Source organism: Colobus angolensis, unplaced genomic scaffold (genome assembly GCF_000951035.1).
Source record: "Colobus angolensis palliatus isolate OR3802 unplaced genomic scaffold, Cang.pa_1.0 Scaffold11, whole genome shotgun sequence".
Taxonomy (NCBI): Eukaryota; Metazoa; Chordata; class Mammalia; order Primates; family Cercopithecidae; genus Colobus; species Colobus angolensis.
The window spans coordinates 133,492-158,303 of NW_012112030.1; the positions used below are offsets into that span (position 1 = coordinate 133,492).

The 24,812-nt window shown below is 42.2% G+C and overlaps 1 protein-coding gene across 1 annotated transcript in view; it reads left to right on the forward strand.

The window, feature by feature from the left end:
• The window catches only part of GALNT8 (polypeptide N-acetylgalactosaminyltransferase 8), a 62,147-nt gene that overhangs the window by 34,827 nt on the left and 2,508 nt on the right, over window positions 1-24,812 (forward strand). The window contains exons 6-10 of the mRNA XM_011951592.1: window positions 251-365; window positions 15,620-15,805; window positions 17,927-18,064; window positions 18,622-18,717; window positions 20,041-20,208. Coding sequence (XP_011806982.1) covers window positions 251-365; window positions 15,620-15,805; window positions 17,927-18,064; window positions 18,622-18,717; window positions 20,041-20,208 — 703 coding nt within the window. The remainder of the gene's footprint in view (window positions 1-250; window positions 366-15,619; window positions 15,806-17,926; window positions 18,065-18,621; window positions 18,718-20,040; window positions 20,209-24,812) is intronic.

A 24,812-nucleotide genomic window follows, 5' to 3' on the forward strand; every position in this document is an offset into this window, starting at 1 on the left:
TTAACTGGCTATGAAGTAAGGATACCTAGATGAAAAAGATGTAATTTCAATATATTTTGAGAAGGGTTGTGATAACACAGTGGGCCAGGGAAAGCTGCATGCGCTTAGTCCAGCCTGAAAGTTTAGGGAAGGCCTTCATGTTAAGAACAGACTTAAGTAGAGTTCTGAAGCCCAAATACTCATTGAGCATCCCACCCCTCGCCTCCGCTCCTCGTGGAGAGATTAATGACTCTTGCTGTGTGCTCTGTAGGAGTCCTTCAATCATGGGCATCCTGGCTGCTGACAGGCACTTCCTGGGAGAGATCGGGTCTCTGGATGGTGGAATGCTCATCTATGGAGGAGAGAACGTGGAGCTTAGCCTGCGGGTGTGTACATTTCCCTTCTCTTTATGGGACAAAGCAGAAAGGGGAATAATAGAAAGGTAGTAGGACCCCTGGAATCCTAGAACAAGGCTGAATGTCATTGGCTTAAAGGTGGATACATTCTCATGTTTCCAGGCGATTGGGCCAAGGATGGGGGACAATAGGACTTCTGGAGTGGACACTCCTGGTATAGACCATATAATCCCGGAGGTGTGGGTAGGAAGGGGTCAAGTTGGGATTGAATAGATAGATGTCCCTATTTTACTTGAGGACTCTGGGCATTTTTCAAGCATCTCCTGGGATAAACTTAACCTTGGAGCAGACAATTCTCTAGAAGGCCAAAGACAGCAAAAACAGGAGTGGGCAGTGTGACCAGGGAATGCAGACATGTGGGCAGCCAGCCTGCTTCTGTACTCACAGCCAGAGCAGCTGACATGATAGCCTGAGTTTGTGCTGAGATATAGTCCAATCTAAGACAAATAGCCAGGTTTTTATCATTATATAATTGAAATCCTCAAAGCCGGCCAGTCACGGTGGCTCACATCTGTAATCCCAGAACTTTGGGAGGCTGAGGCAGGCAGATTGCTTGAGCCCAGGAGTTCAAGGCCAGCCCGGGCAACATGGTGAAACCTTGTATCTATTAAAAAAGAAAGAAAAAGAAAAAATAAATCCTCAAACCAGTGCTAGTTCTGACCAACTTCTGTGTGTCTGGAAAAATACTGGCTTCACACTTCCACAGTGATGCCTCTTGTCTGCCCCGACTTCTTCCCATGCTTGTTTAGATCACACGAACAACCTAAATTAAAATAAATGAAATTTTAAATTTTCGTGGGTGCATTGTAGGTGTATATATTTAGGGTGTGCATGTGATGTTTTGATGTAGGCATGCAATGAATAATAATCATGTCATAGAGAATGGGGTATCCATCCCCTCAAGCATTTATCCTTCGTGTTATGAACAGTCCAATTACATTGTTTATTTTAAAATGCAAAATTAAATTGTTATTAACTATAGTCATCCTATTGTGCCATCAAATAGTAGGTCTTATTTGTCTTATTCATTCTTTGTAACTATTATTTTTGTACCCATTAACCATCCTCATCTCCCCCAGTTACCCTTCCCGGCCTCTGCTAACCATCCTTCTACTCTCTATGCCCATGAGTTCAATTGTTTTGATTTTTAAATTTCACATGTAAGTGAGAAATACAGTGTTTGTCTTTCTGTGCCTGGCTTATTTCACTTAACATAATAATCTCCAGTTCCATCCATGTTGTTGCAAGTGACAGAACCTCATTCTTTTTTTTTTAATGGCTGAATAGTACTCTATTGTGTACTACATTTTCTTTATCCATTCATCTGTTGATGGACATAGATTTCTTCCATATCTTGGCTGTTGTGAACAGTGCTGCAACAAACGAAAGAGTGCAGATATCTCTTGGATTTAGTGATTTCCTTTCTTTTGGGTATATACCCAGCAGTGGAATTGCTGGATCGTATGGTAGCTCTATTTTTTTTTTCTGAGGAACCTACAAACTGTCCTCCATCGTGGTTGTACTCATCTACATTCCTACCAACAGTGGACAAGGGTTCCCTTTTCTCCACATCCTCTCCAGCATTTTTATTGCCTGTCTTTGGATATAAGCCATTTTAACTGGAGTGAGATGATATCTCACTGTAGTTTTGATTTGCATTTATCTGATGATCAGTGATGTTGAGTATCTTTTCACATGCCTGTTTGCCATTTGTATGTCTTCTTTTGAGAAATGTCTATTCAAATCTTTTGCCCATTTTTGGATTGGATTATTAAATTTTTACCTATAAAGTTGTTTAAACTCCTTATATATTCTGGTTATTAATCCCTAGACAGATGGGTAGTTTGCAAATATTTTCTCCCATTTTGTGGGCTGTCTCTTCACTTTGTTGATTGTGTCTTTTGCTGTGCTTTTTAACTTGATGTTATTCCATTTGTCAGTGTTTGTATTGGTTGCCTGTGCTTGTGGGGTATTGCTGAAGAAATCTTTCCCCAGACCAGTGTCCTAGAGATTTTCCTCATTTTTTTCTTGTAGTAGTTTCATAATTTGAGGTCTCAGATTTAAGTCTTTAATCTATTTTCATTTTATTTTTGTGTATGGTGAGAGATACAGACCTACTTTCATTCTTCTGCATATGAATATCCAGTTTTCCCAGCACAATTTTCCCAGCACAAAATTTCTTTTCCCCAGTGTATGTTCTTGGTACCTTTGTCAAAAATGAGTTTGCTATAGGCATGTGGGTTTGTTTCTGGGTTCTTTATTGTGGTTCATTAGTCTATGTGTCTTTTTTCATGCTAGTACCATGCTGTTTTGGTTACTATAGCCCTGTAGTATAATTTGAAGTCAGGTAATGTGTTTCCTCCAGTGTTGTTCTTTTTGCTAGGCATGGCTTTGGTTATTCTGGGTCTTTTGCAGTACCACATAAATTTTAGAATTGTTTTTTCTATTTCTGTGAAGAATGTCATTGGCATTTTGACAGGGATTGCATTGAATCCATATATTGCTTTGGGTTGTATGGACATTTTAATGATATTGATTCTTCCAATCCATGAACATGGAATATCTTTCCATTTTTTGGTGTCCTCTTCAATGTTTTTCATCAGTGTTTTATAGTTTTCATTATTTCACTTCTTTGCTTAATTCCTAGGTATTTAATTTTATTTGTGGCAATTGTAAATGGAATTCCTTTTAAACATTTCTTTTCAGATTGTTCACTATTGGCATACAGAAATGCTACTGATTTTTAGATGTTGATTTTCCATCCTGCAACTTTACTGAATTTATCAATTCTAATAGTTTTTTGGTGGAGTCTTTAGGTTTTTCCAATAAAAGGTTGTGTCATCTGCAAACAAGGGTAACATGAAATTCATCCATTCCAATTTGGATGCCTTTATTTATTTCTCTTGTCTAATTGCTCTAGCTAGGACTTCCAGTAGTACATTGAATAACAGTGGTGAAAATGGGCATCTTTGTCATGTTCCAGATCTTAGAGGAAAGGCTTTCAGTTTTTCCCTGTTCAGTATGATATTAGCTGTGGGTTGTATACGGCTTTTATTATGTTAAGGTATGTTTCTTCTATACATAGTTTTTTGAGGAGTTTTAAATCATGAATTGTTGTTGAATTTTATCAAATGCTTTTTCAGCATCAATTGAAATGATCACATGGTTTTTGTCCTTCATTCTCTTGATATGATGTTTCACATTGATTGATCTGCATGTATTGAACAATACTTGCATCCCAGGGATAAATCCCACTTGTTCATGATGAATGACCTTTCTAATGTATTGTCACATTCAGTTTGCTAATATTTTATTGAGGATTTTTGTGCCAATGTTCATCAGAGATATTGGCCTGCAGTTTTCTTTTTCTTTTCTTCTTCTTCTTCTTTTTTAATGTGTCTTTGTCTGGTTTTGGTATCAGGGTAATACTGGCCTCATAGAATGAGTTTGGAAATGTTCCCTCCTCTATTTTTTGGAAAAATTTAAGTAGGATTGGTATTAGTTTTTCTTTAAATGTTCAGTAGAAATCAACAGTGAAACCACTGAGTCCCAGGTTTTCCTTTACTGGGAAACTTTATTACAGCCTTGATCTCACTACTTGTTATTGGTCTGTTCAGGTTCGGGATGTTTTTCCTGGTTCAATCTTGAACCAGGTTCATTGTGTCTAGGAATTTGTCCATTTCTTCTAGATTTTCCAACTTGTTGGAATGCAGTAGCTTATAGTAGCCAGTAATGTTCCTTTGAATTTATGTAGTGTCAGTTGTAATGTCTTTTTCACCTCTGATTATATTTATTTAGATATTCTCTCTTTTTTTCTTAGTTAGTCTGGATAAAGGTTTGTCAATTTTGTTGAGCTTTTCAAAAAACCAACTTTTTGTTTCATTGATTTTTGTTGTTGTTGTTGTTCCTTTTTTTTTTTTTTTTTTTTTTTTGAGATGGAGTCTTGCTCTGTCACCCAGGCTGGACTGCAGTGGCACAGTCTCGGCTCACTGCAAGCTCCGTCTCCCAGGTTCACGCCATTCTCCTGCCTCAGCCTCCCGAGTAGCTGAGACTACAGGTGCCTGCCACCATGCCCAGCTAATTTTTTTGTATTTTTAGTAGAGACGGGGTTTCACCGTGTTAGCCAGGATGGTCTCGTTCTCCTGACCTCGTGATCCTCCCGCCTCAGCCTCCCAAAGTGCTGGGATTACAGGCGTGAGTCACCATGCCTGGACTGTTTCAATGACTTCTTTGTATTTTTTATTTCAATTTCATTTAATTCTACTCTGATCTTTATTATTTCTTTTTTATTTTTTAAATTTCATTTTAAGCTCAGGGATACTAGCGCAGGTTTGTTATATCAGTGACTTGTGTCATGGGGGTTTACTGCACAGATTATTTCATCACCTAGGGATTAAGCTTAGTCTCCATTAGTTGTTTTTCCTGATCTTCTCCCTCCCTCCACCCTCCACCCTCCAAAAGGCCTCAGCGTGAGTTGTTCCCCTCTTTGTGTCCATGTGTTCTCATCATTTAGCTTCCCCTTAAAAGTAAGAGCATGTGGAGTTTGGTTTTCTGTTCCTGTGTCAGTTTGCTAAGGATAAGGGCCTCTAGCTCCATCCATGTCCTCGCAAAGGACGTGATTTCATTTTTTATGGCTGCGTAGTATTCGTTGGTGAATGTGTACCACATTTTCTTTATCCAGTCTATCACTGTTGGACATTTAGGTTGATTTCATGTCTTTGCTATTGTGAATAGTTCTACAATGAATATACATATGTGTGTGTCTTTATAATAGAACGATTTATAATCCTTTGGGTATATACCCAGTAAAGGGATTGCTGGGTTGAATGGTATATCTGTCTTTAGATCTTTGAGAAATCACCACCGTGCCTTCCACAATGGCTGAACTGATTTACGCTCCCATCAACAGTGGACAAGCATTCCTTTTTCTTCACAACCTTGTGAGCATCTGTTATTTTTTTTCTTTTTAATAATAGCTACCTGACTTCACACTATACTATGGGGCTACGACAACCAAAACGTCGTGGTGCTAGTACAAAAACTGACACATAGACCAATGCAACAGAATAGAGAACCCAGAAAAAAGACCGCACACCTGTAACCATCTGATCTTCAGCAAACGTGACAAAAACAAGAAATGGGGAAATGACTCCCTGTTCAATAAATGGTGCTGGGATAACTGGCTAGCCACATTCAGAAGATTGAAACTGGACCTCTTCCTTACACCATATACAAAAATTAACTCACGATGGACTAAAAACTTAAATGTAAAACCCAAAACTATAAAAACCCTAGAAGACAACCTAGGCAATACCATTCAGGACATAGGAATGGGCAAAGATTTCATGACAAAGATGCCAAAAGCAATAGCAACAAAAGGAAAAATTGACAAATGGGATCTATTAGTTATTTTCTATTACAATTTTGGGTTTGGTTTCCTCTTGCTTTTCTAGTTCTTTAAGATTCATCATTAGATTGTTTGTTTGATGTTTTTACTCTTTTTGATGTAGGCACTTAGAGCTGCAAACATCCCTCTTAGTACTGTTTTTGCTATAGTCCATAGGTTTTGGTGTGTTGTGTCTCTGTTATCATTTGTTTCAATGAATTTTCCAGTTTCCTTCTTAATTTCTTCATTGACTCACTGGTCATTCAGAGGCATATTGTTTAATTTCCATTTGTGTGTATAGTTTCCCAAATTTCTCTTGTTATTGATTTCTAGTTTTATTCCACTGTGGTCAGAGACAATGCTTGCTATTATTTTTATTTTTCGAATGTTTTAAGACTTGTTTTGTGACCTAACATATGGTCTGTCCTTGAGAATGATCCATGTGCTGAGGAGAAAAATGTGTATTCTGCAGCCACTGGATGAAATGTCTGTATCTCTTAGAGACACTTTGTCTATAGTACAGATGAAGTCTGATGTTTCTTTGTTGGTTTTCTGTCTGGAAGATCTGTCCAGTGCTGAAAATAGGATGTTGAAGCCTTCAGCTATTATTGTATTGGGTCCTATCTCTCTATTTAGCTCCAATAATATTTGCTTTATATATCTGGATGCTCCAGTATTGGGTGCATATGTATTTAAAATTGTTATAGCCTCTTGCTAAATTGACCCCTTTATTATTATATAGTGACCTTCTTTGTTTCTTCTTATAGTTTTTGTCTTGAAATCTATTTTGTCTGATATAAATATAGCTACTCCTGCCTTTCTTTGGTTTTCATTGGTATGGAATATCTTTTTCCATCCTTTTATTTTCAGTTTATGTGTATTTTTATAGGTGAAGTATGTTTCTTATAGGCAACAGATCAGCAGGTCTTGTTTTTTCATTCATTCAGCCACTCTATGTCTTGATTGGAGAGTTAAGTCCATTTACATTCAATGTTATTATTGATAAGAAGGGATTTCTGCTATTTTGTCATCTGTTTTCTGGTTGCTTTGCAGTCTTTTCTTTCTTGTTTCTTTTTTTCCTGTCTTCCTCTAGTGAAGGTGATTTTCTCTGTTGATATGATTTAGTTTCTTGCTTTTTATTTTTTTGTGTATCTGTTGTATGCTTTTTTGGTTTGGGGTTCTCATTAGGTTTGCACTATCTTGTCACCCATTATTTTAAGATGATGACAGCTTAACACTATTTATATAAACAGACAACCAAACAAGTGGGAAAAAAAAGCTAATAAAAACTCTACACCTTGACTTTGTCCCCTGCTTTTTAACTTTTTGTCATTTCCATTTATATATCTTATTGTACTATGTCTTGAAAAGGTTTTGTAGTTATTATTGTTGATTGATTCATTATTTAGACTGTCTATTTAGGGTAAGTGTAGTTTATACACCACAGTTACAGTGTTATAATATTCTGTGTTTTTCTGTGTACTATTACTAGTGAATTTTACACCTATAGGTGATTACTTATGGCTCATTAACGTCCTTTTCTTTCTGACTGAAGTACTCTCTTTAGCATTTCTTGTAGGGTAGGTCTGGTGTTGATGAAGTCCTTCAGCTTTTGTTTGTATGGGAAAGTCTTTATTTCTCCTTCATGGCTGAAGGATATTTTCACTGTATATGTTGTTCTAGGGTAAAAGCTTTTTCCTTCAACGCTTTACAAATATCATGTCACTCTCTCCTGGCCTGTAAGGTTTCCACGGAAAAGTCTGCTGTCAGAAAGTATAGGAGCTGCATTGTATGTTGTTTTTAGAATCCTTTCTTTATACTTAATCTTTGGGAGTTTGGTTATTAAATGCCTTGAGGTAGTTTTCTTTGGGTTAAATCTGCTTAGCATTCTGTAACCTTCTTGTACTTGGACATCAATATCTTTCTTTAGGTTTGGGAAGTTCTGTATTGTTGTCCCTTTGAATAAACTTTCTACCCCTTTCTCTTTCTCTACCTCCTCTTTAAGGCCTATAATTCTTATATTTGTCCTTTTGAGGCTATTTTCTAGATCCTGTAGGCATGCTTCATTGTTTTGTGTTCTTTTTTCTTTTGTCCTCTGACTAGGTATTTTACAAATACCCTGTCCTCAAGCTTACTGAGTCTCCCTTCTGTTTAACCAATTCTGCTATTAAAAGACATTGACGCATTCTTGAGTATGCCAATTGCATTTATCAGCTCCAGAATTTCTGCTTGATTCTTTTCTATTATTTCCATCTCATTGTTAAATTTATCTGATAGAATTCTGAATTCCTTCTCTGTATCATCTTGAACTTCTTTGAGTTTCCTCGAAACAGCTTTTTTGAATTTTCTGTCTGAATGGTCCCATGTCTCTCTCTAGGATTGGTCCCTTAGTTCATTTGGTGAGATCATGTTTTCCTGAATTATCCTGATACTTGTAGATGTTCTTCTGTGTCTGGGCATTGAAGAGTTAGGCTACTTGTTGTAAGTAAAGATTACTTATTGTAGCCTTTACTCTCTAGGCTTGTTTGTACCCATCCTTCTTGGAAAGACTTTCCAGATATGCAAAAAGATGTGGGTGTCATGATCTAAGCTGTACCTATTTTAGGGGGCACCCCAAGCCCAGTAATGCTGTGGTTCTTCCAGACTCATGGAAGTGCCACCTTGATGGTCTTGGGCAAGATCTTGAAGAATTCTCTGCATTACCAGGCAGAGACCCTTATTCTCTTCCCTTACTTTCTCCCAAACAAATGGAGTCTCTCTCTCTCTGTTCTGAGCTACCTAGAGCTGGGGGTGCAGTGATACAAGCACCTCCGTGACCACCTCCACTGTGACTGCTCTGGGTCAGACCTGAAGCTAGCACAGAACTGGGTCTCACCCAAGGCCTGCTGTGACCACTCACTGCATACTTCCTATGTTCCCTTGAGATCCTGGTGCTCTACAATCAGTAGGTGGCAAAGCCAGGACACAGGACACAGGCCTGTGTCCTTCCTTTCAGGGCCGTGTATTCCTCCAGGTCCCAAGTGGGTCCAGAGGTGCTGTCTGGCAGTCAGACGCTAAAGTAAAATACCTTAAAAGTCTACCTCATGTTTTATTATATTGTGGCTGAGCTGGCACTCAAACCACAGGACACACTCCTTCCTACTCTTCCCTCTTCTGTCCAAAGTTAGAGGCCAGTGCCGCCACAGGCCCACAGGGAGTCCTGCCAGATTACCACTCATGTTCCCTTAGGGCCCAAGGACTCTCAAGTTAGTTTATGATGAATGCTGCCTGGCTTAGGACTCACCCAGCAGGGAAGTGGGCTCCCTTCTGGCCCAGAGCAGGTTCAGAAATGCCATGTAAGAGTCAAGTCCTGGAATCAGGGACCCCCAAGTGACTGCTTGGTGCTCTACCCACCTGTGGCCAAGCTGGTACCTAAAGCCAGCAAGTCTCAGAGACTCACCCAAGGCCCTCAATGTAGTATCGGGTATTGCTGCTAGTTGTTCAGTGTCCCAGGGCTTTTCACCTAGCAGGTGATAAATGCTGCCAGGACTGGGTCCTTCCCTTCAAGGCAGCGAGCTCCCTTCTAGCCCAGCGTATGTTTAGAAATGTCATCTGGTAGCTAGGGCCTGGACCGGGGACCATACAACTCTGACTGATTTCCTAGCCTGCTGTAGCTGAGCTGGTATCCAAGATGCAGTCAAAGTCCTCCTCACTTCTCCCTCCCCTCTCCTCAAATGGAAGGAAGGGGTCTCTTCTGGAGCTGCAAGTTGTGCATCCTGGGGTTAGGGGAAGGGTAATGCCAGTACTCCCTTAGTGGCCCCAACTGGTGTTTCAGTAGGTTGTGTGACCTGCCTCCCCACCCCCAATTCACTGTGTCTGGGCCCAGTTCAGCACTAGGATTCACCTAATAGTTGCCTAGACTGCCTTTTGGACTTACTTAGAGACTCAGAGCACTTTAGCCTGGTGGCAAGGTTTGTGGGAACTCAACGTCCGACTTCTGGGATCAGTGATTTCCCTCTGGCTGGGGCTGGTTTAAATGCTCCCTCTTTGGGTGGGCAGCAGCTGGGTTTGGTTCAGTTTTCCTTTCTGCTCTAACAGGACAGCACTGAGTTCAATGCCTCACAATTGCTGTGCTCTTCCTTCTCCAACACACAGAAGTGCTGTCTACACCACGCTGCAGCTAGTGGGGATGGGGGAGGGGTAGCATCAGTGATTCACCACTGTCCTTTCTACCTCTTCAGTGCCTCTTTCAGCAATATCAAGTTAAAACATGAGTACTGTGAGTGTTCACCTGATTTTTGGCTCTTATGAAGGTGCTTTGCTTGTGTAGATAGTTGTTAAATTCGTATCCTTGTCAGGGGGACGATTGGTGGAGCCTTCTATTCCACCATCTTGCTCCACCACCTCTCCCAACCTGAATTTTTGTGCTCTATAAGGGAATTCAGGGTGCAAACCAAGAAAAATAGAGAAATTACAAGTGCAGATTCAAAACATGTCAGTGTGTTGGTTAACTCTTGCCAAAAAATGTCATGCAATAAATCAACCCAAACTCAGTGCCTTAAAGCAACAATAATCAGTTCTCACAGATTTGCAGATCCAGCTGGCTCAGATGGAATGGCTGTGTTCCACACACGTGTTCACTCTGGGGCTCAGGCACATGTGGGATAGCAGCTACCTAGGACAGAAAGCTCTTCTTATGGTGTACAAGAGGGCCGATGGGACCGTGTGAAGTCTTGTAAGGCCTAGGTTTAGAAGTAGCAAGCTATTTCAGAGTATAAGTCACATGGCCAAACCTAAAATGGTGTGGAGAATTAGGGCCAATAAATTTTCATGCATCAGGATCAATTTAGAAGAGGTTTTGTGGATAAAATATCATTTCCACAGTATCTCTTTTACCTTTTTGGCATAATCTTCAGGGCCTCATTAGAAGGGGCTGGCCTGTGGGTTTGTGATTGTTCTTGGTAGTTCACCTTTCATCTTTCAGGCTAAGGCTGAACTCTTAAAAGAGGCAATGGAAAGTAGTGGAAATTATACAGGTATTGGAGACAGACAGACGTAAGTCAAAATCCTGCTTTGCCACTCACGAGTTTGTGCGCAACATCCAAGCCCTCTAACCCTTACCTCCTGCATCAAGCACCTAGTATGGTGAGTGATACACGGTTTACACTCAATAAATGTTTAATGGTAAAAGTGACAATAATAAGAATGTCAGGTTGGCATTGTAACAAACACTGACCCTGAGTTCTAATGCTGTCTCTCCTAACTCACTGTGGACTAAGCTTCTGTAAGATGACCTTTTTTCCCCCTCCAAGCCCTGAAATTCTGTGCTTGTGACAAGGTGATCTCTGGTCCATTGTGGTGTCTGGAGGAACAAAGTAATTTCCCATCTAGAGTTTATTTCATTCCATTCTCTTTAATTTCTTTCTGACTGAAACCGATGACCCCATAGCCATGTATTGTACCCAATAAGGACCCACTCAGGACTCCACATTTAATGTTAACAAACGAACTTTTGAGCTTTGTCTGGGTTATACCTGAAGCCATAACCATCCTTTGGCAGAGAAAACTAACTGTTTTTTGGATGGTGGTTGATATGGTCAGGTTTTGTGTCCCCACTCAAATCTCATCTTAAATTATAGTCCACACAATCCCCACGTGTCAAAGGAGAGACCAGGTGGAGGTAATTGGATCGTGATGGGAGGGTTTCCACCAGGTTGTTCTCCTGATTGTGAGTTTTCACAAGATCTGGTGGTTTTATAAGTGTTTGGTAGTTCCTCCTGCGTTCATTCTCCTTCCTGCCGCCTTGTGAAGAAGGTGCCTTGCTTCCTCTTTGCCTTCTGCCACGATTGTAATTTTCCTGAGACCTCTCTAGCCATGATGAATTTTGAGTCAACAAAACCTCTTTCCTATATAAATTACTCAGTCTCAGGCAGTTCTCTATGGCAGTGTGAAAACAGACAAATACAGTGGTCTGATCAGTTTTCCCATTTGTGAAATGGAGAGAAGCATTTTGTTTAATGTACCTCATAAGAATGATGGTACAGTCACAATGTAATAATGAATTTGATATAATTTTATAAAGATATTAATTAGAATGCTCACTCAGCTTCTCTGACAGAAGCTAAAATAACAGAAGCTTCAACATGATAGAAATTAATTACGCTTTCCTATAACAGTTTGAACATAAGCAGTTCAGGATTGAAATGGCAGCTCTAGGGTGATAGGGACCAAGACTTTTATTTTGTGGTCCTGCCACACTCAACACCGTATTTGTATTCTAGCCAGTAGGGAGAGAAAAGGGGGAAAGAGAGAGAGCAAGCTCTTTCTTTTCAAGAGCACTACCTGAAAGTTGTGTATATTGTTTCTTTTCACATTCTATTGGCCATTACCTAGTCACATGGCCACACCTGTGTGCAAAGGAGTCTGGGAAATATAGACTTTAGTTAGTGAGTTATATGCCCAGGTGTTTCTTCTATAACTGGAGATGTAGAGCAGAATAGACTTTGGGAGTACAAGTAGTCTCTAACACAAAAAATATAAATGCAAAAATACTTTATGTATGGTACTTAGCAAAGTCTTGAGGGTGACCCTAGTTACAGTGTGGCTGGGTTTTCCTACCTATCAGAGCTTCAGGTGAATTCCCCAATTCTTCAACTTAGGACCCAAAGCCCTCATTATTTCTGAGTTCCTTATGCTTTGTTCTCTCCTTCTGCACCTGGGCTGAGTCTCTCTGTTTTCATTCTCCCAAATGTACGTAAAACACTACCATTTCAGTTTCTACAATACGTTCTATTTATTTTAATATTTTGTGATTTTTAAAATGGACTTTGCTTAAAATATAGGGTCATCTTTTCCCTTTTCTTTGGATCAAGCAGTTCTGCCCATATCCAGCTTCTTGGTTTGTGTGTGACTATTTGCCTTTTAAAGCTTCTAAGCACTTATTATGATCTTTCTCCAGTAGCAGGTCTTGACTGTCAGAGCTGCGTGGAGTGCTTTATTCTGACATCTAGTGGCCGTGGCAGGGATGGTGCTCATCAGTGTGTGTAAATGGAGATGATGGGTACGAAAGGTGAAGAAGGGAGATATGGGTAGGAAAGGAAAAACAGCATTTGTTGAGCACCTTGTTTATTTCACGCACTGTGCCAGAACTGGATGTGTAACTTCCTGGGTTCACAATGCAGCTCTGTCATTTACTAGCTGGCAAACATGGGCAGGTTACTTAAAGGGAGATACCTGTATGGTGAGGATTAAATTTATGGAAAGTATTAGGACAGCATATGGCACAAAGTAATATTATTATCATCAGACGCTTAATGTCTGTGTGTATGTGTGTGTTTGTGTGTATGTGTGTGTGTGTATGTGTGTGTGTATGTGTGTGTCTGTGTGTGTCTGTGTGTGTATGTGTGTGTGTATGTGTGTGTGTGTCTGTGTGTGTATGTGTGTGTCTGTGTGTGTGTATGTGTGTGTGTCTGTGTGTATGTGTGTGTGTATGTGTGTGTGTATGTGTGTGTATGTGTGTGTGTGTATGTGTGTGTGTGTGTCTGTGTGTGTGTGTGTGTGAGAGAGAGAAAGGAGAGAGAGAGATGATGGAAGGAGTTTGGCAAGTGGGAATAAATTTTGAGAGCAGAGTTTGAAGACTTTTGGGCAAAGCTAATTATGAGCATTACTTCATAAATGGCAATCTTTTTTTTTTTTCTTTTGAAACAGAGTCTTGCTCTGTTGCCCAGGCTGGAGTGCAGTGGCGCAATCTAGGTTCATTGCGAGCTCCATCTCCCAGGTTCAAGTGATTCTCCTGCCTCAGCCTCCTGAGTAACTGGGATTACAGGTGCGCACCAACACACCCGGCTACTTTCTGTATTTTTAGTAGAGACAGGGTTTCACCATGTTGGACAGGCTGGTCTCAAATTCCTGACCTCAAGGGATCTGCCTGTCCCAGCCTCCCAAATTGCTGGGATTACAAGCATGAACCACCACACCTGGCCTCGACAATCTTGACTTTTAACTTGAATTTAAGATTTCTTATGACAAAGTTAATTTTTCTCCCTGAATTCATGTGAGGTGAAGACCTCCATCAGCTAGGAAAATTGGAGTAAGGTTATATTTGGATTTTGAATGTTTGGCTAGAGAGAGTAATAATATTTGAGTGCAAGCTGGATGTACTTCCACATCATTCTGGGGGCCAATGAGGAAAGCCAAAGAAGGATAATGAAAGAAAATGTGTATTTCAGGTTATCTCAGAGGCTGCCATAACTGATTTCTTGTTATGTCATTTGATCCTGGTGACAGTCCAAAGAGTGGCTGTGCCCTTTTAGCAGATGAGTAAGTTGAGGGTCAGCTTTTTCCATCATTACAAAACTGACAGCTGCAAAACACGCTAGCTGCCAGGTGTGCAGTGATGGAACCAGAATTTGAACATAGGCCAGTCTGACTTCAAAGCCTTGCTTTTTTTTTTTTTTTTTAACCTTCATTGTTCTGGGAAATAGGGTGTAAAGGAAGGGGAATTCAGGGTTTTAAGAAGTGGAGAAAAGGATGAAAACAATTTGAAAGTCAGATAATGAGACTGACTACTCAGTTGGACACTCTTTTGGTAAGTTAGCTGGACCAGTGGGGCCTGAGCTACACACCGTTATCTCAGGCACTCCCACTGTCATGAGTGTGCTAGGTTGGTAGCCACTGCTATGGGCTAATTACCTCCCAGAAACTGCAGCTCACTTAGGCAACCGTGAAGAGAAGACACAGGAGACATCACATCAATCCAATATGATTGGATAGTCCCATTAGCTACTGAGATGAACATCGTATTTTCTAAGCTCAATATGGGAATGTGTGTTTTGACAAGTATGTTTTATACCCATCAGGATGGTACAAACGAATGTTTGTAATTGGGTCATAAGCCATGGTACCTTTTGGTCAAGTTACGCAAATGAGTTATCTATTGCTGTATAACAATGTTATCACAACTTAGTGTTTGAAAGCAAGATGCATTCATTATTTCACAGTTTCTGTGGGTCAGAGGTCCATGCACAGTTCAGCTGGGTCTTCTGTAAGGCTGCCATCAAGGTGTCAGCCACAGTTAGGTTCTCATCTGGGCTCCACTGGGGAAAGATCTGCTTTCAAGCTCACATTCTTATTGGCAGCATTCAGTTCCTTAAAGTCTTCCAGGCTGAGGAAGCATTCCGTTTCAGGCTGGGTATCGGCTGGAAGCCACTCTTCATGTCTTCCCTTTTCATGTGTTAGCTGACAACATGGCAGCTTCCTTCTTCAAAGCCAACAAGAGCATCTCTTGGCAAAATGGACTCTACAATCTTGTGCAGTGTATTCACGATCCATGCAGTCGAGTACATCCTGCCATCTTTGCCATATTCTGTTGGTTAGAAGCATGTCACTGGCCCACACTCAAGGGGGAGGGGATCAGGCAAGGCTCTAGACACCAGGAGGAGGGATCATGGGGTCATTTTGGCATCTGTCTGCCACATTGCCCTATGTCTAGCATGCAGGCAGAGAAGGGGCATGAGGAACTTAGTGCAGTGAGAGTGGCTCAGGGCATGGCGCCTCTCAGGACATGGACACTTCCCTTGGGGGTAAGGGAGCAGAGGCCCCTCCTTTGGTCCATGTAGGAGGACTTGCTGAAAGAAGTATGATTTCAGGAGTTGTTTGAATGACAGGAGAGAAGCAGTTCAGTAGACTTCTAAGGAAAGATGATTTAGATAAGACGGTTAGGAGGCAATATAAAGGCAGGAGTGGGAGGACTGAGCTTACATTCTTTAAAAACGGTTCTAAAATGTAGTCTTCTTGTGTCAATAAGCTATGCAACCCATTGGCTGTGAAGCACAGGTGATTATTTTGTCTTCTTCTGCAGGTGTGGCAGTGTGGAGGGAAGATTGAGATTTTGCCCTGCTCCCGGATTGCTCACCTAGAGAGACACCACAAGCCCTATGCCTTGGATCTGACCCCTGCCTTGAAGCGCAACGCTCTGCGAGTGGCGGAAATCTGGATGGATGAGCACAAACACATGGTCTACTTGGCCTGGAACTTACCTCTCCAGGTGAGTCATGGAACTGAACAGCGGCACAGAAGAATGAAAGAGGAGGAGGTGGCAGTTATGTAATGGGGCAGGATAAAGCAAAAGTGCCATCACAGCCCTAAATAATTAGGGTAAGGTCCTGATGGTGTGATAATAATGGCTCTTAACATTTATGTAACAGTACAGTACTGCATTCCGGACCCTTCTATATATTAATTTATTAGCCGTCACAACATATGTAGGGGATAGGTTTTCTTTTTATTATTCTAAGTTTTACAGATGAGGAAGCTGAAGCACAGAGAGTTGGAAGAAGCTTGTTTAAGGTAATGTGGAGAGTAAGATTCAAACCAAGGAAATCTGGCTTCTAAGTTCCCTGTTCTTCATCTCTCTTTTATAATGGGAGATATAAACATAGCAGGTGTGATGTAGGGTGGTGGGAGAAGGCACTGTCATCTTGCTGGATGCACAAGCATGAGGATAGCATTCTTTTTTAAGTTTTGCGTGTGTGTGTGTTTTTTTTTTGGTAGAGACAGGGTCTTGCTATTTTGCCCAGGCTGGTCTGGAACTCCTGGCCTCCCAAAATGTTGAGTTTGAAAGTGTCAGCCCCTGCACCCAGCCAAGGATGGCCTTCTTAGCTAAGCCCACATCTTATACACTGTCTGCTTAAGGTCATGCTATGCTGTCTGGTGTCCCTGAGCTCTGGCTCTGGGCTAGAGCATATGGAGCTGTGTTGGCCCAAAGGGAGGAGTCATCGCATTGACAAACTCATCCCTCCATCACAGTAGGTTCTAATGTAGCCCCCAGAAAGCCAGGGAGTCAGGATGGTGGGTGACGGTGGATGGACCTAGAAGAGAAAGTCTGGAAGGACTCCTAGGGTCAGGAGCCAGGTTAACACTGGGATCACTAGGTCTGGAGATTGTAAAAATGTGCAGAAATGCCTGAGCCTTCTTTATAATTTAAAGATGGCAAAATGCTTCCTTTCATAATCCAAGCTGCCAATAACCTCTTACAGTTGGATCACTGTTTGAAGAGAGATGGGTAAGAATTGATTCTGATGTCCCTGTATGCCAAGGTATGATAGGAAAAAAAAGTACCCTCCAGGACATCTCTAGCTTTTTTATTTCTACAGCGTCATATTGTGACTGTCCCAAGCCGTACAAAGAGTTGTCTGTAAAACACTGAACCATCAAAGGATGATCTAAATTTTTGCATGGGATGATCTGAAATGAGCCCCAAAGGAAAATTCTGGGAAGAAGGCAGATACACAAGTGGTTCCTGCTTTTTCTAATTTGCCTCTTTAGTATTATTTTACATTGATTCCCCACAAATATCACTTCTAAAAAAGTCTCTTTTAATCTCCAGAAGTCTTCTTGTGTCAATAGGCTCCTTTTCTGGCCCTATCGTGAGGAGTATTTTGGGTTTTATTGATGTAAATACCATCTCAAATGGAGCAATCTGCATAAGCGCATGAGGAGAAATAAACCTGAGTGGCTCCACTATGCGGGCCTTGAAGGAGTAGAATTTGAAAAAGCAGAATTTTCTAGGGTTTAAGGTTTTTCCACTTTCTCTGGAAATATAAAATGTCAAGGTTACTTCACAGGCTATCAGAAAAATACTCAGTTCCATCATGCGTGGTCCATACCCACTGGTGGAGCGAAGGCGCTGTTAAAATAAAAACTGCAGCCAAATTAAATGTAAAGGAGTCTAACTGAGCAATGAATGATTTGCAAATGGGGCAACACCCAGAATCACAGCAGATTCAGAGACTCCAGCACAGCCATGTGGTGGAAGAAGATTTATAGACCAAAAAAAGGGAAGTGGCGTACAGACACCGGAAGTGAGGTACAGAAACAGCTGAATTGGTTACAGCTCCGTGTTTGCCTTATTTGAACACAGTTTGAACACTGGACAATGGATGAGTGGTTGAAGTATGGCAGCTGGGATTGGCCAAGACCCCGCTATTGTTGCAGGTGCATAGTCCTAAGTTAGAGTTTCAATCTTGTCTGTCTGTTAGGTTGGGTTGTAGTTCGTCCACAAGAACTCACATACAGAAATATGGACTCCTTCTCAGGCCGTATTTAGTTCGCTTTAACAGAGCTTTTGTGAGTCAAAGCACAGAAACACTTGGTGTTTTATTTACAGAACTCTGGAATAGATTTTGGAGACATTTCTTCCAGAGTCGCACTCCGGGAAAAACTGAAATGTAAAACTTTTGACTGGTACCTGAAAAATGTTTATCCACTCTTGAAGCCAATCCACACCATCGTGGGCTATGGAAGAGTATGTATTATGAAACTGCTGAATTTTAGATGTCTGTGAAAGACAATGCAGCCTGAATCACGTGATTGCCCGTCCTGCCCAAGACACCCTTCCTACCATGGCTTTTTCCTCAGCGCTTTGCCCTCAACCCTCTCAGTTTCCTTTTGTCCCTTGCTCCCCAGTCCCCATGTCTTTTCCTTCTTTCTGCTTTTACTCCCCTTGACAACTGTAGCTCTTGCCTGGACACTCCCCCACCCCGGCCCAACCCCGGTTTCTCCACCAACTGCAGCCACTGGCCTTGCCCACCTGAACTCTGCAGAGACGCCCCTCCCTGTGTGTGGTGATGGTGTGAGGTGGGGCGTGTTTCCAGGATGTGGGCATCGCGGCAGCGCCTCCCTTCAGCTTCAATCTGTTTCCCAGTGCTTAGGAAAGGCCTGCCGGGATCCCAGCCCTCTGCTCCTTGCGGCTGGTGGTTCCTGGTGCCCTCGGTGTGTTGGGGAAAATGTAGGCCCTGGGAGGGATGGGGCCTCATTCTCTGCCTCTTTCTAACAGTGTTGCCGTGTGTTTTGTCCCTTCAGATGAAAAACCTATTGGATGAAAATATCTGCTTGGATCAGGGGCCCGTTCCAGGCAACACCCCCATCATGCATTACTGCCATGGATTCAGTTCACAGGTATGTTCCACAGTCTTCCTGGCCCTGCCTGGGCAAGTCTGTCGTGGCTCAGCCCCTGGTAACCGTTGCTGAGTCCAGACTCCGTGATAGGTGATGGGGAGGCAGGAGCGGAGATCCTGGGTAAGGGTGAAACCCAGACCTGCACTTGTAACTGAGCACGTCTTAGTTTCTTCAGAAAGCCATGGCAACGTAGTTCCATCTCAGTTACAGGGAGGATAGGTAGAAAGGCTATGCTCTGTCACGTTCATTCTCCACGGTGATACCTGCATTGACAATCACCTCTGGTCCCTTCCTTTTCCCCTCCTCCCACGGCTCCCGCCATCTGCTTACGGCTCCTTGAAAGCCTGGGAAAGTGGGCAGGTGAAGCCACCTGTGCTTGTCCTATAGAGAAGGAAACAGCTAGAGAGGATAGAGGCTGAGCAGATGCTCCTCCAAGGGATGGATGGAAGAGCCCTGGCACCATGTGGAAGGTGTAGCCAGGGGACTTTTTTTTTGTTTTTTTTTGTTTGTTTGTTTGTTTGTTTTGAGACAGAGTCTCGTGCTGTTGCCCAGGCTGGAGTGCAGTGGTGCGATCTCGGCTCACTGCAAGCTCCGCCTCCCGGGTTCACGCCATTCTCCTGCCTCAGCCTCCCGAGTAGCTGGGACTACAGGCACCTGCCACCACGCCCGGCTCATTTTTTGTGTTTGTAGTAGAGACGGGGTTTCACCGTGTTAGCCAGGATGGTCTCGATCTTCTGACCTCGTGATCCGCCCGTCTTGGCCTCCCGAAGTGCTGGGATTACAGGCGTGAGCCACTGCGCCGGGCCGGAACTTTTTTTTTTTTAAGAGACGATATTCACATCTGCCCTCTGAAACTTTGCATGCTCTCCTCATAGCAGCCTTTTGAGGCATGCACAATAGACATCGTTTCCACTTAGATGAAAAAATGGAGACACATTAATAACCTACTTCTCCAAGCTCACTGAGCAAGACAGTGTCAAATCAGGAATTTAAAAGGTTTTCTGACAACAAACCCATCGCTGAGGCCTACAGTGACAGATTCTGGAGTTCAGATTTGTTTTTCCTTCAAAGACAAGCTGCTTCATCCACGTGAGCTCTGCTTCCGCTGGACCCTCCTAGGCCTGGCCTTCTCCCTGGATTCGAGGGGAGACTCAGGAGAAGGAAGCAGAGGCGGCTTCACATTGTCCAGGAAGGTTCAGTGCTCCCGGCGGGACTGGGTGTCTGGGGGCCCGAGATCAGTCTTCCTGCTCTCCCTCCGGCTAGGGCGTCCTGCTGGCTGACGATGCCTATGGCGAGTCCTCTGCTTTTTTTTTTTTTTTCCAGAATGTCTACTATCACCTAACCGGGGAGCTCTATGTGGGACAACTGATTGCAGAGGCCAGCGCTAGAGATCGCTGCCTGACAGACCCCGGCAAGGCGGAGAAGCCCATCTTAGAACGATGCTCTGAGGCAGCCAGGAATGGACTGCATATATATTGGGATTTTAAACGGGTGAGTGACGTGTTGTTGTTTTTTTTTCTTTTGAGACTGAGTCTGGCTCTGTAGCCCAGGCTAGAGTGCAGTGGCACAGTCTCGGCTCACCGCAACCTCCGCCTCCCAGGTCCTGGTTCAAGCGATTCTCCTGCCTCAGCCTCCCGAGTAGCTGGGATTACAGGCACGTACCATTGTGCCCAGTTAATTTTTGTATTTTTGGTAGAGATAGGGTTTCATCATGTTGGCCAGGCTGGTCTTGAATTCCTGACCTCTTGATCTGCCTGCCTCAGCCTCCCAAAGTGCTGGGATTACAGGCGTGAGCCACAGTGCCTGGCAAGTTACATATTTTTTTAAAGGACAGGTATATGAAAGGTTCAGATTTGATTTCATATTGTTTTAGGGGAATTACTTCTTGTGGCCCCGTGTAGGGAAAAGATTGGAAACAGCAAACTGGGTGTGAAACACTGAGTCTCTTGACTAAGGCAGGGGTGGTTAAGGAGAGGAAATATTGGAGTCTGTTGTAGCTGAACAGTTGAGAGTTTGGGCACAAGTCCTAGCTCAGTACAGCAAGTTCCTTACCCTCTCTGAAGCTCAGTTTCCTCATTATAAAATGATGGAGATGATAATATCTTCTGTATGCGACTTTTGGGAGGATTAAATGAGATAGCGTGTGCAAAGCGTTTAGCGTGGTGCCTGGAGCAGAGGAGTGTTCAGTACGCATTAGCCATTGTGATCCATTTATTAATGAGTATCAGAGGGTGTGGAACACTAGGCTGAAATCTGACGGGGGCTAATGTAGAAGCCTTGCCTTTAACGTCAACGTCAAATGACCAAGGACAGGGTGGAGGGAATCTGGCAGAATTCACGGGACAATGACTGGAGGGTCTTGGCTGACAACAGTCTATGGGGAATTTACAATGGATGGGGTTGCTCCAAAAACTTCTGCACTCTTGGGCCAATTCGTTAGGAAGGGGCAGTACCTCCTGGAGGGAGCTACTGCTCTGCCTGTGACTGTATCTCTGAATGCGGTACTGTGCTTGGCTCAGGTGCCACACGGACAATCTAGTTCAACAGTTTCTAACTTTTCAAAGTTTATGACCCCTTTGAGAATTCACAGATAGCTATGGACTCTCTCTCTCCAGGAAAACATACATATGAACCTATGTGCAAGATTTGCTTACAGTTTCAGAGGGTTTTTGCATCCTAGATTAAGCTTCCCTGAACTAGACAATCTCGATGAGAAGGAGGAGGGTAATGTCTTCTCAGTCTCTGGTGTCTCACTTTACGCTCCAATTCTATGGAACTACGTGTAATTCAATGAAAATGCAGGTTCCCTCTTATCTTAGGCCTTTCTGCAGGTGTTATTCCCTCTCCTCCCACTTCATCACCAGACCAACTACAAAGTGTTCCCCTGGCCTTACACGTCACCTCCTTGGAAACCTTCCGTGAGCCCAGAGGAGTCGGTTGAGTGGTTCCTCTTGGTGCTCTCTGGGGCGTTTTTGTAGCCCTAGTCTCACCATCTCTTGCAATTGCCTGCTCACTTGCTTCTTTTCATCATTTGGCTGTGAGCTGGAAGGCAGGGCCTGGGGTTTGCTGTTTTTTCTCTAGCATCTGGCACAACCCCTAGAACATGGCAGTCACTCAACAAATGGTTGCAGAGCAAATGGAAGATTGGCAGGCCTGGGGATATGAGCTTGAAAGGCCTGTTAGGCTTATGGATAGAGAAAAGGCGACGCTGTCTTTGTGAGGAAGAGGGAGTAGATTTGTTTAATGTCTCAGGAGGGCAGAACTGAGACCAATAGGTAAAGATTAAGGAGGTAGATTTTGACTTAATGTAGGAGCAAGGGGAGGACTTACTAAAGGCCTCACAGCTTCAGGTTTCCCACAGAAGAATAGGCAGCTGAGCATGGTGGTGAGTTCTCCGTCAATGGCAGTCACCAAGCACAGCATGTCTGAGCATCTGGCAGGCCTAGGGTGCTAAATATGAGTTTTTGATGTCCTCAGTGCTATCTTTTTTGTTCGTGTGAAGAAAACTACTACAAGTTTACTTGGTTTTAAAAAATTAATATTCACTGTATTCAAGTTATAAATTAAAACATTTAATGAGATAGTGTGTGTAAAGCATTTAGCATGGTACTTGGTGCAAAGGAGTATTCAAGGAATCATGGTTTTTCTTTAAAGTTCAGGTTACAAATCTTATTATTTTATCTGTAAGGCTAACAAGTTTTGACAATCCCCTTTAAAGAAGGGGAATTTAATAAATTAAATTCCATTAGACATTATGAGCTGTATTTACAAATTTAATACATTAAATTTCCTTTAAGAACTTCATTGACCTGACTTTAAATTTTTCAATTCTTAAGTTCTCTTAAATGTTTCAGAAGTGTTTATAAAGTCAATAAAATTTCACCATCAGGTCACCAATTTAATTACTCAAATACACATTTTAAAATTGCTGTCACAAGATTAATCTGTAAGATGCCCATTTAAGTACTTAAAAATAGTAAATATACACAGAATCTTTGGCGAGTGCTATGTATTTGATTCTCTTAATAGCTACACTTTATCCTAAATCTCCTATGAATTAAAGATACAATGTATTCTAAAGAAATAATATTTTTAGATAAAATTTTATTCTCATTTTTCCATATCTTTTTTTCTGTTTTTTTTTTCTTGATAACAGCCTACCGTTACTAAATAAATAATTATGCATTCCAAACATTTTGAAGGTTGACTTGCCAAGACAATTTTGGATGATCGCCTTCTCAGCTGACTGAGGCTACTGACAGAAAAGAGATTTGGATTGGCTGTGAGATCTGGAAGGCAGGACATCCAGGGAAATTCTGCCAACCATTCTAATATACAGGCTGGGTCCATTTCTATGGCCACTATGTCAAGAACTACAAAAGCTGAAAAGGGAGGTGATCATGTAATTTCTGGTGTGTTACCTAATATTAAGTTAGTCTTGAGTGGATTCACTCCATCTAATCCTTTTCCATCCATCTTACCTCTTAGGTCTACAATTCTTTCAGATACGAAAAATGATACTTGATTGAATATTGGGCTCTTCTGGTTCTCACTTTTCTTTGTAGACACAGCTTACAAATTAATTTGCTAAAAAGTTACCAAAGAAATTTTCCAAAATTGAGAGGGAGATGAGACTAGATCATCCCTTTGTTTTCTTTGACTTCATGATTCCGTGTTTTGGGTGTACCAGAGGAGGCCGTGACCCCTGTGACTCACAAGAGAGCCAGTGATGGGGCGGGAAGCCAGCTGAAGAAGAGAAGGCCTAGTCAGACACGTGGACTTTAACTTGAGGAGCACTGCATTGAGGTAGTGATGCCGCTGAAGTAAGGGGGCATTTGGGGAAGGTCGTCCATCTTCGGGGTGAAGCAACAGCTCACAATACAAAGAGGGTCTCTGTGAGGAGCAGTGAGGAGTAGTGAGGAGGAGGAGAGCGCTCATGGTGAGGGGTTGAAAGTGCGGGGAAAGAGGAAGTGGGGAGGGAGTGCTCCCACACACCGCTGATGAGCGTGGAGACTGGCACGGCTCCAGAAGCAACGTGCCCACGTGTAGGAAAACCAGACGCTCCTCAGAACCCAGACTAACTATAACTCTTTTTAAGGCACTGATTCTTTTTTAGGACAATATCTTTACTTAAAAAATAGTATAGAACATAGGCCAGGATTAATGTAGAAAATATCTTAATACTTATCACGGTGAAACACAAGGAAAAATTAAATGTCCAACAGTGGGGGATGCTTTGCTCATCTCTTGAACTGAATATTATATAACCATTCAAATGATATTCTGAAGAAATCTATTTCAAAAAGTTAATAAAATTGGAAAAGATGTACGTAGAATGTTAAATTTGTATAAAGAAGCAAGATGTAAAGACCACATATACAATGTTATCTTGTTATGAGTGCTTTTATATACTTTATATATAAAATATTTTAAAATATATTTTTAATAAATATACTTCTAGTCAATCATCCCCTCCCCTGAAAGCTGCCAGCGATCCTGAGGACATGACCTCACGGACGATCTCAAAGGAACTGCTCCATGCCTGCCTCACCTGCCAGTAGTCCATGTGCCCTGAGCCCTGGCCATTTATTTTAAAGTATTTTATATATTTTTAAAGTGTATTTTCCAAGTTAAAGAATAAGCATCTCTTACTTTTGTAAAAGTGAAAAAGAAACAAAAACAAAAATCCTTTAAAAACTCTGACAGGCAAAACAAAGACCAAAACGGCCAGGCGTGGTGGCTCATGCCTATCATCTCAGCACTTTGGGAGGCCAACGCGGGCAGATCACCGACTGAGGTCAGCAGTTTGAGACCAGCCTGGCCAACATGGTGAAACTCCATCTTTACTAAAAATACAAAAATTAGCTGGGTGTGGTGGCGGGTGGCTGTAATCCCAGCTACTCAGGAGACTGAGGCAGGAGAATTAGTTGAACCCGGGAGGCGGAGGTTGCAATGAGCTGAGATCATGCCACTGCACTCTATCCTGGGAAACAGAGCGAGACTGTGTCTCAAAAGAAAAAAAAAGAAAAAAGCAAAAAACAGACAAACAAACAAACAAACCCAAGACAAAATTGTGTAAGATCCAGATGAACACA